The sequence below is a fragment of the Pleuronectes platessa genome, chromosome 10 (assembly GCF_947347685.1).
Source record: "Pleuronectes platessa chromosome 10, fPlePla1.1, whole genome shotgun sequence".
NCBI classification, from domain to species: domain Eukaryota; kingdom Metazoa; phylum Chordata; class Actinopteri; order Pleuronectiformes; family Pleuronectidae; genus Pleuronectes; species Pleuronectes platessa.
In genome coordinates, this window is record NC_070635.1 from 13324867 (window position 1) to 13342826 (window position 17960).

At 47.3% G+C, this 17960-nt stretch overlaps 1 protein-coding gene across 1 annotated transcript in view; it reads right to left on the reverse strand.

Annotated features, from left to right (window-relative positions):
- Nucleotides 1-933: 933 nt before the first annotated feature.
- Nucleotides 934-17960, reverse strand: part of creb5b (cAMP responsive element binding protein 5b) — a 37296-nt gene continuing 20269 nt past the window's right edge. Inside the window, exons 6-11 of the mRNA XM_053432456.1 lie at nt 17167-17293; nt 15383-15493; nt 4303-4635; nt 2787-3014; nt 2148-2256; nt 934-1088 (exon numbers count right to left, since the gene is read on the reverse strand). Coding sequence (XP_053288431.1) covers nt 934-1088; nt 2148-2256; nt 2787-3014; nt 4303-4635; nt 15383-15493; nt 17167-17293 — 1063 coding nt within the window. The remainder of the gene's footprint in view (nt 1089-2147; nt 2257-2786; nt 3015-4302; nt 4636-15382; nt 15494-17166; nt 17294-17960) is intronic.

Consider the following 17960-nt stretch of genomic DNA (forward strand, 5'->3'; position numbering starts at 1 on the left):
GCCTCAATAATTAAAGCTTGAGTTGGTCCTGGAGAGCGGAGGAGTGTGTTTGGACTCCCGAGCTGCCTCACTGGTATCACAGTGTACAGTTCTGTGGCTGGAACAGCACCGCATGTCCCCGGGGAACCAGGGTGGCTTGGCCATGCTGGTCCCCCACGTGGACACACAGTAGAGAAGAGGATCAATACTCCGATGTATTGCTTCTGTTTGATCGAACATTACTTTCACTGTCATGCTGTATTTTTCATTGCGCTCTTTGAGACCACATCTGACAGGGAGAAGTTTAACAGTCATATACGTTTCTAGAAAAGGGGAAAAGGGGTCGTTACACCTGCTTGCATATTCCTGTAGTCAAACCATCATGGAGACGGTTTGACTCGGTTTCAGGAGACGACTTAAAGGCGGCAACCGCCCGCTCGCTTGTTCTGAGTCTTCAGTATACGATTACACATGCTACATACACTCGCCACACTGTCCACGCTTGACACATAGAGAATGATGAGACTCATGGTTGAGTCCATTAGACCAGCAGAGACGTAATCTCTGCTTCTAGAGATGATGTCTCATGTCTCTGTCCTCTGGTTCCACGACCACCATGGTCCATTTTGTACCATAACACGATGGGGAAAAAAAGTCACTTGACTGCTGCATGAGATTAGCAAAACTCCCTTTCTGCTAAGCACAAAGAAGCAGATTAAAAAAGAGGCAACAGACACTAGAACATTTATGCGTTAATAGGGTTGGGTCTATAAAAATACATACTGTAGCTACTGTATAAAGAACAGCCTCACAGGCCTTTGAGGTTTTTCTTGATGGAGGGAGGATGAGGGTGTGGGGGGGGCAGCATGTGCAGCTGGTGACCCTCATAAAACAGGGGAGCAAAAAGGGGGGAGTTTGGGCCTACAGCCGGGGGGGTTACAGTCTCTCTGGTCCCTAGTGGATAGGGTTAATGTCTGTGCGGTGGTTGGCTTGCCCGTGCACACCGCTGCCCCCTACAGTCGTGGTGGAGGTGGTGATGGTGTTGTGCTGAATGACCTGCTGCTGCGAGCACACTGGCGCTGGACTCCCCGCTGGACTGCTCTCTGGACCTGAGGAGACAGCAGAGACATGACTGAGGATGGACAACACGAGCAGAGAATATGTGTGTCTGTCTGTGACTCTGTCTGTGACTGTGTCTGTGTCTGTGTCTGTGTCTGTGTGCAAGTGCATACCCTGAGACCTTCCGAGGGTAAAGATGCTTCAAAACCCAATGTGATATTAAAAATGACCAAATAAACACAGACAGAGAATTCTTTTTTATAGCAAAACAACGGCTTTATTAGCAGAAATAGATTAAGTCCAAACAAATGACACTAATTTCACACCTGACTCATCAACTGTCATCCTGAAGGGGCCATAAATGGATAAGACAAAAAATGGAAAAGTGAATCACTCGAACTCCGTAAACACGGGTGATGAATTCTGGACACACTGAAGGTGACATCTGTACACAACCTAGACTCATCGATGAACGTCTCTCCCAGCCCAGTCTGGGAGTCGGCTCTCTCCTGAATAAAAGAACCATTCAGCCAAAGGGGATGTGAGACTTATTTTCCTGTGCTAAAGCCACACAGGGAGGTGCCTTATCCTAATTACTTGGAAATGTCACTGGTATCCGTATCAAAGGGTGGGGCTCTGATGTCATGCACGGCCGAGGCACGGTCCAATAATCAGAGAGATCCCGGGACGTCCATGAGAGCTTGGATGGCAGAGTGTCGCCTTGTGACGTCTTTCTCACGCCGCGTCAAGGCCGCCTCTGTGCACTGAGGTGCTGTCAGATGGAAAACCGGGCCTCATGTGGGAATCAGACTACCAACTCCCAGGCCCGGGCTCGGCTACCACAGTGCGCAACACCCATATGTCAAAGGAAGAGTCCTGCAGAGAGCGTGGGAGCTGGATACCAGCACGTAGGAGCAAAGAGCTTTGGCAGTTGCTGCGTGTCCATCACAGTTTGGTCTGTGGAGTTCATAGCTCTCCTCTGGCGAAACCATTACAGAGCCTTTCCACAGCAGTGCTGGCTGCGCCGTAGCACTAAGGCACACGGATGAAGGTGCACGTTTTGGCCAATTTCCCCAAAGTGTGTGTGTGTTGATGTCTGAGCTACTCACTGAGGTAACCTTGGGGATCTTTCTGCATAGTGGTGATGTGACAGTCCTTGTGTGTGAGGAGAAGCTGCTTGAGTTGGGTCACCTCGCTCTTTAGCATCGTCACTTCGTTCTGAAATACAAGGAAAATATGGAGACGATTATTCTTTTTCATTCTTTCATTCTGGGGATTTCACAATTAAAAAGACAATACTATTTTACAAAAGGTATTTTTATGATGTTATTTTCCATGTATTAATATCTAGCAATGTATTTCTCTCCAATGGGGACCTGTTGTAGCCTGCCCTCTCACCCTATGTCAGCTGGGATTGGCTCCAGCTCAGGATGGATGGATGGATATGTGAGTGTTCAGTCAAAGGTGTATTTCATAGTTTGGATTGTGCTTGAAACTTCAGAATCCTAACTGAGAATTTTGGGACATTCACTTGAAATATGGGAATTGTAGGATGCAGTGTTTTTGGAGCTTGACCCACACTAGGGATTAAAAGTCAGGATATCTTGATTTCTGCTGCTTTGATTATCCCATCGGACTCATATCAATCAAACCCATCATCATTACCATTAGCACAAAAGAAGATAAGGTCATGAGGTTTTTTATTGAGCAGTTGAGTCAAACATACTGTTGTGAGACTGAGTTTGTACCTGAAGCTGCATGTTGGTCTGAGTGAGCTCTTCAGCTTTCTTCTCCAACGACACCACCCACACTTTTCTCTTCTGTCTGCATCTCGTGGCCGCCGCTCGGTTCCTCTCTAGAAATTTCCGCCGACGTTCGTCCGGGTCCTCGTCCATGACCCGCCTGCGCCGCCCGCCGCTGGGGGGCGGGGACTGCAGCGTCTGCGAGGGCTGCATCTGCTGGGTCGCAGGTGACATCTGAAACACACGGGGGTAAAAAAGCATCAGCATCAGCAAAAGAGCTCTTTTGCTGAGGCGGTGTCTGTCGCCCACCGTCCACACAGACACGTCACTGCCCTGACACACCTGTCTGACAGTTGTCACCACTCCACTGACCTCAAAGCCTCCTGCCTCGAAACAAGCATCTATACATTACCTCCTGCATCTATTCCACGTCTGGCAACTTCCCCCCAAAAACAACATCTGGTCGTGCCACATGCTCTGGGCTGTGAGGGCGTCAGGACTGACTGGGTGAGTGAGTGACTGGGCTGATTCACCAGCATGCCCACCTTGTTAAAGAGGTGTCAGGAGGCAGTTTTCCAACGCCCACTTCCACTCAGAATAACACCAGCAGACGCGGCCGAAAAAAAGACCTGTTTCTAAAACTGTACGTGCACTGACAGATCTTGACATATCCTTGGCAAGGTCAAGTGTTTTCAGTCTTCAGGTCATTACCATTTTTATTAGAACCATGGAAAATACAAGCTGCTTTAATGGCCGCTGTGCATACAGAGAGTGTTGCTTCAATGCCTTAATGGCACGTTTGGAACATAAAGTGATTTGCATTCGTGGATGCCGCACTGTCCTTCACTCAGAACGCTCCGTGTTGCAGAGGGCGTCAGACAATGCAGGGACAAAGTGTCTCACATCTTATTCTTTTTTTTATTGCTGTGAGCGATACTTTCTAACTTTCAACCCAATATATTCACAGCTAAGATTTGTTCCAGGACCATTAGCCAAGGTTGTCTGTTCGCCATCAGGACCAGCATTTAGAAAAAATGTCTTCTGCACCTGGAGCACGCTGTGGCCACATAATGGCAGCTCGGCGGTGAAGGAGGGCGTGGAGCACAGTTTCCAGAAGACACTCCTGAACATCTTTTATAATAGCAGTTTTATGGCCTCTTCGTGACCCCCTCCCTCCATGACGGGCATCTGACACTGACCTGCCGCTGACCAATCTTAAAGGAAAACATAAGCTTTAAGACGGTTGCCAGGAAACTACTTGGCCTTATTGCTGCTGCAGGAGAAAAAGTGTTTGTCTGCTAACTCCCTGTGATGATTACAGCTTTACTTCTACACCAAACCACTAATAGCTAAAATGCTCGGAGGATTACTAAGGCTTGCTTCCTTTTCGTCATGGCGCATATACAGAGGCCTCCTAGCTATACGAGAGATTTGACTGTGTAGTGTAGTTAATGTGTTATTGAACCTGTGGCTTCGCCTTCGGGCCATCTAAAAGCCTCTGCTCTGCTGGGAATGCTCTTACCTGTGAAGCAGAGTGCATTGTGGGGTGCGGTGAGGTCTGGTGTGGGTGACCGGGATGGAGGTGGGGATTGTGGGAGTTGTGATGCGGGTTGTGTCCCTGCGGGTGGTGGTGTCCGCCCTGGCCCTGGCCGTGGCCCTGGTTGTTGTGGTGGTGGTGGCCGTGGTGCTGGTACGCGTGGGGAGGAGCCTGCAGGTGCTGGTGCGGGTGCGAGTGCATGTGGTGGTGGGCGCTTTGCTCCTGCCGTGATGACATCATCTCCATCATGTGGCCCATGGAGTTCATGTTGCCGTTGGCGATGGTGCCGGGGTGGTGAGAAAGTGCAGCCTTCAGCCTCTGCATTGACAAAAAGAGAAGCAAACGTTACCATGAAGTTTATTCTCTGTGAGTATTCTTTGTGTGTGCTCTCATTTATCAGTGTGCTGATGATCAATAGTTACAGAGTGGGTTTATGTGCTGACTGTGAGATGATGAATGGCTCCATAAATCCATATGTCAGGAGAACGGATCAAAGCCACTTAGAGTGTCCTCTGTCTCTCCTTCAGTCCTGTCATTCTCCCTCTCCACCTTCCATGATTGCCGTCCCTCCTCTTCATATTCCTAATAGCCTCTCTCTCTGCTGGGCACGTTTGTGTGTGTGTGCGTGTGTGTGCATGTGTGTGTCTTCTATGAGACGATTTCCCTGGTAAGGTGTGAACCTCAGACTGCTCCCTCGCTGTTGATCCAGCAGGGGGTTTGTTGCTTTAACCGTGCGGTCTACTTAGCCCAGACTGACTGTGAGCGGCCTGGCAGCGAGACCAGAGAGAGGCTCACTGAAGGTGCACTTGTGTTGTCGGTGTTTACTGAATGCACCTCTTGTCAAGGGTCTGTGTTTCTGGGCACCACATAAAGAAAACCGCGAGACCAGAAGAAAATCAGAACCCAAACATACTCAATATGTGTCCTCAGACTTCACCTCTTCTCGACAAAACTTGAAAAAAATAAACACACATCTTCCCGCTGACATGGCTTATTTCGATTTTCACCAGGTGATGAATAAACGTTTGAGAGTTCAACTTGTTAATTCATCTTCTGTAAAAAAAAAAAGTAGGCAGCAAAACTGAAACAAAGCTTTCTTTTCAAGGCCACTGTTGTGAATTCCACAAAGTTCTGTATTCTCTTTCCCAGTGCTCTCTTTCCTCTCTCTGCTCCCTTCCCCCTTCGCCCAGCTGCTGTCAGTAAGTCCACGCTGTGTCCAAGGCTCCATATCTTTTAACAACCTTTACATTCATGATTCCCATAGGGAAATGGCATCCAGCTGGTCTGGATCACAACGCTCGCACAGCCAGAGCACAACATCGGCCCCTCACTCCTCCTCTCTCGCACACTGTCCATGAGTGGAAAGCTTTTTACCAGAAGACAGGAGACAGGGTCAAATAAATCACTTTAGAAATGGGACGGTTACAAAAATAGCATACTCTACTGGTTTGCATTATATTTACAGATATCATATGTTTTTGCATCAGGGTTTACAGGCAGTGGTGTCTTTACTTCTTTTTCAACAATGAAATGCACACGAAACCAGCGCAGGGACATCATGATCTTGTCAAGCCTGTTTTGGCTGAGTACAGTTTCTGCTTAGATGCCTGAAATAGTGACACCTCACTGCATTACCGGAGCTTCGTTATTTGTGGTTTTATATGTCGTCCCACTTTCTAAAATTTGCTCTGTCAATAGCTTATCCCCATCTGATGAAACCCTGCAAGCTGCCTTCACCGCAGCCTCAGCAGCACAACTCTCAGGGGCCACAGCCCTTCCTCTTTGTGACCAGTGAGACAGGAGTTAAAATACCACAGGGTCAAAACTAACAAACAGCGGGCGGCCTCAGGCCTGCAGCTGTCCACAGCATCACAGTTATACTGAGACTTCCTGAGTGCAACAAGCAGCGGCAAGAAAGCAACAGTGTACACTACAGCTTTTGTGATCCACCTAAACAAGGTATAAAAATGCAACAAAAAAATGTAAACACACACCGCTGGCTGACATTCAACTGAAAAAAGAAAATGGATTTAAATGAGCTTACAAAAAGACATCATCGCCAGCAGAGTTGACAAGGACACACTCCGTCTATCACAGGATGAAATCTGAGTCTGACAGCTCTCACTGAACACCTTCCCTTCAGCCTTCTGCTTGTCAGTCAGCACCCGAGAGGTGAGGCCCACCCCTCTTGTTAAAGTGGAGGCCAATCAGAGTTTGACAATCTCCTGCCACTCAGTCGCATAGCAGGCAATCGCTTGAATGAACACAAGCCGGGGGAATCCGCCGGCTGCCTGTTTGCCTCTGCACTCTGTTTTTGTGACCCTTGTAAAGTTGTCTGTGTGTGGTTAAGATGCTCATCTGGGGCGGCTGGTGCTGAATGAATTCCTGTCAGTCGCCGAGGCACACGGGAGGGGGGAGAAGGACAGAGAGGGTAAAGGAAGGTGAAGGGTGGTAGTGAGAGGGAGCGAGGGAGAGAGAAAGAGAAAGAGAGAGGGAGATAAGATGGCTTCTCGTGTCTCCTCCCCACACAAACACACCATCAGCCCAAGACGGCGAGTGCTCGTTTATCAGTGTCTGTGAGAGACGTCCAGCTGGCAGAGCGGGGCTATCTGTTTATTAATTGAATTAGCCTGCATCCGAAGAGGCCCGAGAGTGTCGGAGTACAGAGGCAGGTCACAGAGCTGAGGGGCCTCTACACAAGCCCTATAGTACTGATCTCTACAACAGGATAGAGGGGGAAAAAAGACAAACCAAAAGGACCGTGCACGATGAGAGGACTGAAATAAACGACGAGCTAAGATAAAATTATGGATTTATCTAAGAAAATTTGATGCAACACAAGTTGATATTTAAATCTTAAAACCAAGATATGATATCTGTAGTAAAAGCAACTGAACGTCACAAACAGGAGGACACGGCACGAAGATACAACACCACTACTTTAATAATATCAGGTATAATATCAGCTCACACAAATTAAACGATAGAGTTTAAAGAATGAGCTACAGAACACATTACCTTGATAAAAGCGTATTCCCGAAAGCTCTCTGCACAGGTCCCTGCTCCTGCTCCATCTGGAGTGGAGACACAGCTCAGCTCAGCCCAACCAAGTGTGGCCAAAACTTAAGTCTTTGTATCCAGAACCACAGTGACGCAACTGGGGGACGTTAGCAAAGTGATGATGAGCAGGCTGTGATTCTCAAACACCTTCATCAGCTCCCTAATGACTCTAAAACACATGGTTGTATTTTCCCAGACTGTGCTGAGCACATGGACTTAACCACCATGTGCAGTTTACTCTAATAACACACACACATACGTATACATTTCTCCTGAAGCAACATGGCCACCACAGAAAACAGTCATTAAATCCACACAGGTGTTGGCCTTTGGCAGTGCAGGGCGCCCGGAGACGGGATGGCACTCTGCCTGTCCTACCACTGTTGTTGAAAAAACCCTCCTTTAGGGTAAATCTATTAATGTCCAGCCGACATATCTGTAATCACAAGCCACTGACACCACATTTCATGAATTCTGACAGTGTACCGAAAGTAGTGGAGCTATTGATTTTCCATTGTTAACACACCGTTCCTGATTTGGCCATATTTTGCCCAGAGGGGAGCTATCTCCTCTCAGACCTTTGCCCTGTGACCCATCCACTCCCACTCCAGTTTTAGGCCTCGCTCATTTATGTGGTTTCAGGGATACCAGGTAATCACCCATTAATGATATTTATTAATGGCCACTTCCTCCCTGACACGGGGGCCTTTGAGTGATGTCCCAGTGAGTGCTCTGGGCACCTCCTGAAAACACACTCAGGTTTCTCCTCGCCATATGACTTCATGTCTATTAACCCTGGGAGGAGAAAGCGAGAGCACGGAGCAGGTACAAAGGGAAGAGACCACGCCCGCCTCAGGATGGGTAAATCAAACCCGACGAGGTCAGGGTGAGCACTTTTATTTCCCCTTAAAAGTGGAGCAGTGTTCTGTCAGGGGACCTGTGTCCCTCTGGCGCCTTGCAGCAGGTTTGAAAGATTTAACCAGTCTGTGGAGTCGACGTTTAAGTGCAAAAAGATCACAGTTTCCAGTGGAGATCTTCTGCTTCACATTAAAGAGTCCGCAGAGAAACATTAGAGCCCCTGTCTGTCTCTGTCAGCCTTTTGTTTTGCACTGTACCAACGCAGGAGCCTGTTAACTGATCACGTGTGTGTGGACTTTATTTCTAATTGCATAATATACTGTATTATGGTAACTTTCCTGGCAGAGGGTTTTGTATGCCCAGGTCCCCGGACTAAAACTCTAAACCCGACATGGGTTCACCATCTGCAGATGAAAGCAGGAGTTTGACTCAGAGGATCTAATTCCATCCTCCTCATCTCCTCAACCACCACTACCCACCAGTGCCTGCCTGCAAAACCCACTCTCTGTCCCCTAAAACTCCACACCCCCCATTAGTTCAATTTTATTAGATTCCCACTCGCCCAGAGAGGCAGTAACCCCCCCACCCACCCGCCCACCCCTCATCCCGCTCGCTCTCTCTCACACACCTCTTCCCTGTTCCTCCACCCCCTCTCCCTCTTGCTTGCCAAGAGCTGGGGACTGTTAAACTGATTTCCTCGGGGAACAGCGAGGCAGACAGTCTGATGGGAGCTCTGGCCTTTAATGTCGCCCCCTCTCTCCTCGCTCCAGCTCTGGTCCAAGCGGATCGGAGCCGGTGCCGAACAGAGCCTCCCTGTGGTTCCAGACACAGACAGGGGGGGGAGATGGACATAGACTGGCTGTTCTGCCAGGGCCAGACGCTCCGGTGGTGCGGGGAGGAACTGTGGCGGCATGGGCGCAGCAAGACACACGCCCACCGAGGAGCATGCGCTCATACTCTTGGCAGCTTCTCCACCTTGTCAAGTTAATGGATGGGCCTCTGACTCCAGTCTGGATATCCCCACTGTTCCCTTTCTTGTAAAGTCCTGCTCTGGTGCAGTCGACATGGTTATCGCTGCAGCCACTGTCACAGTGTTGGAGACTGAGAATTTCTCTGAGTGACACCGACCAAGCATGAAAGCAATAACGACCACTAACATGTGTCTTCATCTGTGGAAGAGTAACTAATTATAAATGTTCATATTGAATAGAAGTAACTGGAAACGTGATGACTTCAATATAACATTATTTCAAAGACGCTTAATATAACATACCTGTAAGGATTGTGTATTGTGGATGAATTGAAACCAGATTTCTTTGTTTGTCCGTTTGTGTTTTAAGTTTTCATTCAAACCTTGTCCCGAGATCAATTCTCACATTTCTCATATTTCTTGTAGCACATTCAAGATATTTCTCTTAAAAACTCGATTAACACAACTCCAACAAAACATTCAAGGAGAGCAACAACAGAAGTAGTTTCATCTTGTGAGCATGGACTGGTATGAAGTCGATGTTGACTCAAATGTATCAGCCCGACTCTCTGACACATCAGACTTTTTCCAAACACGTCTCTGAGTGGTTGTTTTGGAGTTCAGTCTCGCTCCAGGCACCCGGGGGTCTAAAAGTGGCTGCACCACTCCTGTCTGGCCCGTGCAGGGATGGCAGCTGGTTTACCCAAGCTTGGCTCTGCCGGAGCCCCGTCCCATTCACAGGCCCTGAACCATGACCAAATGGTCTTCACATAAACCTCCCATCAGCACCGCTAAAACAACACGCGGTCATCCAAAGACAAACAGATGTGACACTCTGCGCCACAACTGCCGCCCTCAACCATAACCCCACTGCACAGCTCAAGCTGACACGCACACACACTTGAAACTTAAATATAAATGTGTTTTATCAGCAATACAATGATAGCTTTGATTTTTCAGCTGCGGCTCAAGCATTAGAGTTTCCCTCATTTCAATCAGGAAGTTATCAAATGAAGGGGGACTCACTCCTTGTTGACATTTTTTATATATATGTGTGAATTTCATGTGCATTTCTGCCTGTCACTTTAATACAATGTCTGATTTATGCAGTGACACAGAATAACAGTTATAGATGATTCTCTGAATGGGTCAACATGTAGTAAGGATAGCTACTTAACAAATTAGAAAATAAATCTCATAAATTATGATGCATTTTCTTTATCTTCTGCCAGGTTGACACATTAATGTGAACTTGCGACTATCTCGTCGATTGTGTTTAGCAGTACTCCCAGTTATGAACACCCTTCTATCAAACTAATGGAACAGCATCAAAATAAACCCTCCTTCATGAAGGTTATAATGTTTCGTTTTGTTGTTGTCATGGTTTAAGAAAGGGTTAATTCAACTACATGATCTTTTGTGAAGACTGTTGAATTGTATTGCATCATCGTGTCAGATGTTTCCATAATTAAGCGTAGACTCAAAAACTGAAACACCTCTCGTGAAGCAGTGTTATGTGAGGAGCTAACGCTGCAGACTCCACTTTTGTGTGAATGGAAGAAAAAGACCGATACCACAGTGTGTGTAAATGTTTTAGTTGTGGTTGATTGTGGTTGAACACTGTTAATTACGGCAACAAACAATCCATGCTGGATATTGATGAAATCTGTCGAATGAGAGCCAAACAAAGAACCATAAAGCGTGACCATTTCGTTTTGACTCGCCATACTGTATACAAAATGAATCTGGTCCTGACAAACCAAACACTTAAGCAATGGCAGCACCGTGGAGGCAGTGAGAGAAAGGGGCCCCTCTCTGGTCTGTGTCCAACACTGATAAACCGGCAGACACACATTGATCCTGCAGCTCCTCAATCCTACACTCGCCTCCATGGCAATAGAGAGAAACAACATGTGTTTATCATCTACAAAACCGTCTATGCATCTGTCACACAGACATTTAACCTTGTGAATGTGACTTTACAGTCGGCGTATCTTGCCGTGTGTCCAGCGTCCCTCCCTGACCGCTGTTTACCCCAAATCCAGTCCACATGTTTACCTAACTAACCAGGCATATGTACATAACAGATCTGAATCAAAAACTCAATGTGCGAACTCTAAGTTCATGGTTTGTTTTAGCCCACTTAGTCCACAGATGTGTTTTGACTCTAAGAACTATGACCGGCAGAGCGTGGCAATGCACCGAAAATGAACCATTTGCATACACAACCGTGAGCATGCACACAAACGTACAGTACAGACTTCTGCACACGTATTCTAGAGCTCAGCGCAGCGTGCTCACATTCAGCTGTGCTCTTAGCTCACCGTCTCTCTCCGATGACATCATACCCTGACAATGCCACCATTCATGCAGATGTTGCTTACAAAACCTGGAGTTAGAATTCCTATTGTGTGTGCTCTGCTCCTCCTCACAAAGGAAGCTTTAGCCAGAGGTGCTTCCCTACTACTGTGGAAGAAACTGAATGGAACACGTAACAGGGTAACCACGTACGCGCTAATGGCTTAACTGCTTACAAATGACTTCATAGTGAACTAATCGCTCAATCAATCACAGTGAAGCCGGGTTGAAAACTGGCACATCTGCGGCTGCTTCGCTGCATTTCTGCACAGAATATGTTCAGAACTCTCGTTTTCTCACTTGTTCACTGTTCAGGGCCAAACTTGATCTTTAAGTCCATTGAGTCAACCGCCTGTTTGGGATTCTTTTACCAGACTGAAACATAAAAACGCTAATGGTCGCGTAAATGAAATGTGAAAAGCTGAATTAGCGTGCTCGAAACACTTTGATTATTGGTCCTCCTGTGTCCTATGAAATGTTTCTTTAAGAGGCGCTCTTTTTTTTTCCCCTCCTCAAGTAAAAAGGAGCACATTTAGAGCATGCCAGGAATTATGTCATCCACCCATCCAGTGCCAGCTCCACAGCCAAGAGAGCTGCAAATGAAGGAACATATAGTATTGTTTACCTCATAAAAAACTCAGCACCTAGCCCGATGCTTAGTGACACATTTATTGTCCTTAGTAACAATGTAAACAACAGATATCGGGAGATAATAAATAACACATTTCCGTGCACCAGTACCAAACTGTTTCAAGGCGCCTCTGCCTGACATTAGCAGTGCAGCATGGCTGTGTGGAAAGCATGGAGCTCATTTTAAGAGAGACACAAAGGCCGAATCAAAGTGCACCACGTTTTGAAATGAGCTCCACTGACACGCGCTGACTCATAAACGATAGTTGGTACTCGCAGATGGTATTTTCGACCAGCTTGATAAGGGTCTGTTTGGGCCTTTCCTGGTTACAGATGAGAAACAATAGTGAAAGTCTTTTATCACACAAACAAACGTATCAATCCATCTGAGGAGGAGAGGAAGGTTTTTCGAGGACAACAGGTTCATATGTGTATTTTAACGGTATGTGAATCTCCACGTATGGATGCGTTGGAACACGTTTTTTTTTAATTACACGCTGTCTGTAAGGGTAGGTACGTGTGTATGTGGCTTTCTATCTGACATGCAAAGAGGATGACACAGAGCTGGAGCAGGCTTGTGTGTGTGTGTGTGTGTGTGTGTGTGTGTGTGTGTGTGTGTGTGTGTGTGTGTGTGTGTGTGTGTGTGTGTGTGTGTGTGTGGTGTGGTGTGTGTGTCCGTGCGCCTGTATGCGAGGCACTGTGGAGAACTGGCTCGGAGCGGTGACGTGAGGCTTTGGCCGGCATGCTGTGGAACTTGGCCTCCCCTCTGCAACGTTTCCTCCACGCTGCGAGGGTCAACTATCCCACAACCTCAAGCACACAACACGCACCATTCTATTCCCCAGACCACAACAGAGCAGAGCGCGACCACACCCGGCACCGTGAGCACCCAGTCCTTCACGAGAAGGGGGGAAAAAAAGAGAAAGCATTTGAGCTAAAACCTAATAAAACACTAAAAACTCAGCAACGCTCCCAAACAACAAGCTAGAAGCAGCATATGGAAGAACATGCGAGTTGGTTACAGCACCATTGGGCTTCTCTGTAACTCCTTAATGATGGCACTTAAAGGAGAGAATCCGCGATAGAGGAGAACAAAGATGGACGTGGATGCAGATACAGTCTTGATGCTCAGAGAGCACAAAGCTTGCAGCGAGATATGGGTCCCCAAGGGGCCACATCAGTCCTTCGGCTCATTAACTATTTACACCAGAGACAGGCCTCTGTGCTGCTCTGGCCCACCACAAAATCAATTAGCCTTCATTAGCCAGGGCTGCGGGCATGCTCTCCCTGCAAGGGGGGGGGGGGGGGGGGGTAATCCTGCAGCCGAGGCCTCCATTTACCACAAAAATCAAACAATCACAAGCGCAAACATATGGGCATACATGCGTGCACACATGGAGAGGGGCACCGAAAAACCAGGCCAAGCATAAGTCCTTTCATGTCACTCACAAAGAATCCTTCCAGTTAGTTCCTCACTCTCCGATCCACTGTCGGGTGTCTCGCAATATCAATACCGTCTCTCGCCTTTCAACTCCCCTGCTCACTCGGCCTGTCTATCAGTTTCCTTCATGTCTATCAAAGTCCCACTCACTCCCCCTCTCCGCTCGCACAGTGTAAACGCTGAGCAGCAAGAGTCTATCCAGGTCCATGCCTCGGGGGTGTGGGGTTACAGTGCGGAGATTTCCCATTGGCGGAAAGTCAACATGGTCGGGGTAATGCGATTAGAGCCGGATTGAGAACGTCGCAGGGGACACATGGGCCTGATCATGGCCCAGTTATCCGATAGCGAGGCCGTATTTATCGACCCGGCCCGGGCGCGGATATTACAGACATTAGAAACCCCGTCTATGCTTATGAAACCTGCGCTGGAGATCGCACCCCGATAACACAATTAGTCTCTCACTTTCTGTCCACAATCGCGGAATTCCATCAGTTGCATTCAGACATCAGGGAGCGGAATCTGAATTGATCCACATTCGGTTGCCTTGCCTCGTGCCTGAATGGCCGACTAGCCAGAAAGTTGCACGGTCCAGGGGCCTGTGGCCATTAAGTGACTGCATATGTTTATTGGAGGCCTAACAGAGCATTTACAATTCAATTACATAGATAGGAGGAGAAAAAAAAGAGCAAGATGTGTCTGGATGACGGCCAGAGGAGAGATAAGGCTAATACACTAATATTGTGTTACCCCAGCGTGTTACCATAGGAACAGCTGAAGGGATTGAAAAGACTACAAAGACGATCAATCTTGAGAGAGCAAGAGGAAGAGGGAGAATTAAATGCCCTGGGAATACTCCCGCTCTCCTCTATCAGAGCAATAACTCTTCTAATGACCTCTGCTACCTCCTCTCTCTCTCTCTCTCTCTCTCCCTCCACAAGATGTTTCTGTCCAGCAAACGCGGCTATCAGCAAACCTTTCCAAACACAAAGCACGGCCATGCTTTTCATTATGGTTTGTGATTCTTTTGATATCCAAGTCATGACACTCTTATTTCTAGGAAACTTCTTTTTTTTCCATTTTCAAAGTTATTTATTTTGAAAACAAAGGCTGGCTGACGCTCGTGTTGCCACGGGACTTATCAGCTCGATCACCTCGAGTGTAATTGTTTGAACATTTGACATTAATTAGAGGTAAACCTCAAGTTGATGGGATGTTTTATTAAAACAGTAGTAGCGTGCAAAACCGGACTGGAGGTGAAGGTCTCTCTCTCTCTTCGCTCGTTCTCTAAACTCCTTGACTCCCAAAACCTGTCTCCTCTGTGTCTTTCTCTTCCCTCAGCTACAACTCATTCCCACCGCTCTAACTGCCTGCTTTGTGAAGGATGAGGTCATTCGATTTTTTCCCTGCTGTGTTAAACTAGTGCTAACAAGTTGCAGGACCTACAGAACATGTTCTGTACATTAAGATATACATCAGGCAGTCGGTGGGCAGCCCAGCCACAACCACATAAAGGGCCCTTTATTCCAGCCAGAGTCTCCAGTGCAGCACTGGCAGGTTCAGACACAGCTTTGATTACACACCATATGATGAAATCCACACAGACCTAAGAGCACAGCTTTGCTGGCACAGAGCAGTGGAAAAGAGAGTTGCAACACTTTGAGCTTGTGTGAGTGTGCACGTATGTGTGTGTGTGTGTGTCTGTGTGAGCATAAATGTGTATTTCCATGTGAACGCATGTATATACTCACCAGTTTGGCTTCTGAGTGCATGGAGGGAATGTGAGTGGAAGAGCAGGAGTTGTTGTGGGCGGGTCCTTGCATGCCCATCATATTGGAGCCCATGGACATTTGTCTCTCCATCTGAGGATCACAGCACCGTGAGAACACTCATACATCAGGAGGTGTCAACATATCAATCCTACGGCACAAAACTTTTTTTATACAAGATGAAAAAACGGTTCATTTAGCTTTATTTTGCTGTGTGTATTGTCACTGTCAGGGCTTAACAAGATGCTGTCACAGCTTTTACAAAAACAGCTGTAGCTGGAACAGGGTGACACTATGTGGGACGAGGTGAGAACGCATGAGAGCTTGATTTCACATGACAGGCTGCCCTGTGCACAGCTCTGTGTGATGATAACTGGAGCTGAACCAAAAACAGGAAGCCAACGCGAGGGGGACTTAACACAGGAAGCCGGTGCAACAGGGGTGTGTGTGTGTGTGTTTCTGACAATCGTGTGCTGAGTGTCAGTCTGACTAACACATCAAACCTCAGCCCCTTCTGATACGAGACGAGTCAGTGAGGTGATACGGTCTCACCGGGTGCAGCCCCGTCCACGCAACCCATTAAGCGTGGGAAACGTATGCCTTCATTTCGCCTCGCTGTTCTGTGTAAAGGGTATGAACATGGAATGACGGGGGTGTCGGAGGTAGTAAAAGAGTCAGATGGACATCAGGAAAAGGTAGAGCCGACATGGCGGGACAGGAGGCCGACACACGCCTCTGATTGTAGACTCGCCAGCTTGTGATCTAAAATCACACCCGGCAGCTCTGTTTGGTTCAGGGTGAACAAGCGAACGTGGCAGAACGAGGGGGTCTTCTAAATGGCAATATGGAGTGATCTCTGTATAAAAGGGGCTTATCTGTGTGTTTCTTGCCTGACCCTGACTGACCCTGGCCGGTGCGGTCCTGTGTCAAGGCTGAGACCTGAATGTGAGGAAATCAGCTGGGTAAGCTTTCAGGGGTGAGAGGTCACCTGATGCCGGGCGATGGTGTGAGCAGTGCTCACAGGGCAGCATGTGCAGGAAAGAAGAAGCAACCTTTGTGTGAGTGCCTGCATGTGTGTGTGTGTGTGTGTGTGTGTGTGTGTGTGTGTGTGGGTGTGTGTGTGTGTGTGTGAGCTGCTGTGGCCTCCCAGCTGCTGAACTCTAAACTGGTGTGCTGGTTTCCATAGGGAGCAGGCCTGCTCCACCCCCCCTCATGCCTGACCCTCACCCCCCCCTCTCGTCGTCCGCGGAGACTCAGGCCTAGAATCTGACACACAGCCTTAATTGCACTAAGTGTGTTTTGTGTAAAAATATCACCCAAACCTGCACCCCTTTCCTGAACCGTCAATCTCCCCCAAAATCGCTTAGCTCTTAATTTAATAAACATGGGAGGTTTTCTCTTTACCATAAACACGGGCTGTCTTGTGTTACAATGAGAACATATGTTGTATCATTAGAATCCTGATACGAGGAGCTTTCTCCGGTTGTTATCATTCCCCCGATTCCCAACGTGGCTCCTCTAAATCTTTCCGGCTTAGTGTATTACACTTAACCCTCATCTTTGCTGAATACCTCATTTATACAAAAATATGACTTCCCTGATTTACCGTCGCGAGTTAATTTCATGGCGATAGGAACTGCAAGCCCACATCTGCTGTCTTAATGTACGCTGTCGTCACGTACAATGCGAGTGAATGAGATTTGCCTCTGCATGTGTGAGTGCGCCCGTGAGTGAGTGTGCTCTGTGCGCTCCATTGTTGTACTCACAGGCATCAGCACGGCGGAGGAGCCAGGCATGGTCGGGTCTGGCAGCGTTCCAGGCATGGAGGCAGGCAGAGGCTGTCTCGGTCGGTTTCGTAGATGCAGCAGTGAGGACAGAGACCCGGGAACAGGCCTGACGGGACAAAAACAACACACATCATATAACAACAAATAAGAGCAACTCATGAACCAACACTACGGTGTTTATTGTAACTTCAACCATGGTGTATGCCAATATAACGACTGATTAAACACTGATGTAACTATGCCTAATAATATGTGATTACACATAAACACTCCTTTTATCTACTTACAACTACATTACAGTGTGGTATAAACATTAAGTTTATGTTTATATATGCTAATTGGGGGGGGGGGGTAAAGTTACACCATTATGTGTTATGACTTTTAAACCATGTTTAACAAAGCTCTCAATAAATATGAATAAATGTTTATGAAATTATGTGAAACCACAGGACAAAAAACGATATGGAGAAATGGGCTAAGAAGTAATTTTGTGGTAAAGTTGAAAGATCTCTTTCACAGACCTCTGTCTTTAAAGGAACATATCATCCTAGAATGGTTTAGTAATGAACTAAGCATTTTTAAACCTTTTTTTAAAGTCTTTTTTCAGCTTATAATGCATGTCCTAGAGAGGAAGAGAAGTTAACCAAAGTAATTTTGTACTGAAAGATACTTTTGTTAACAAGTCTCTCGGCTGGCTAGGGCAGGATTGGAGGAGTGGCTATCATAAAAAGTGTGTTACCCTGGACTATACAACAGGTCCACGAGAGATCACT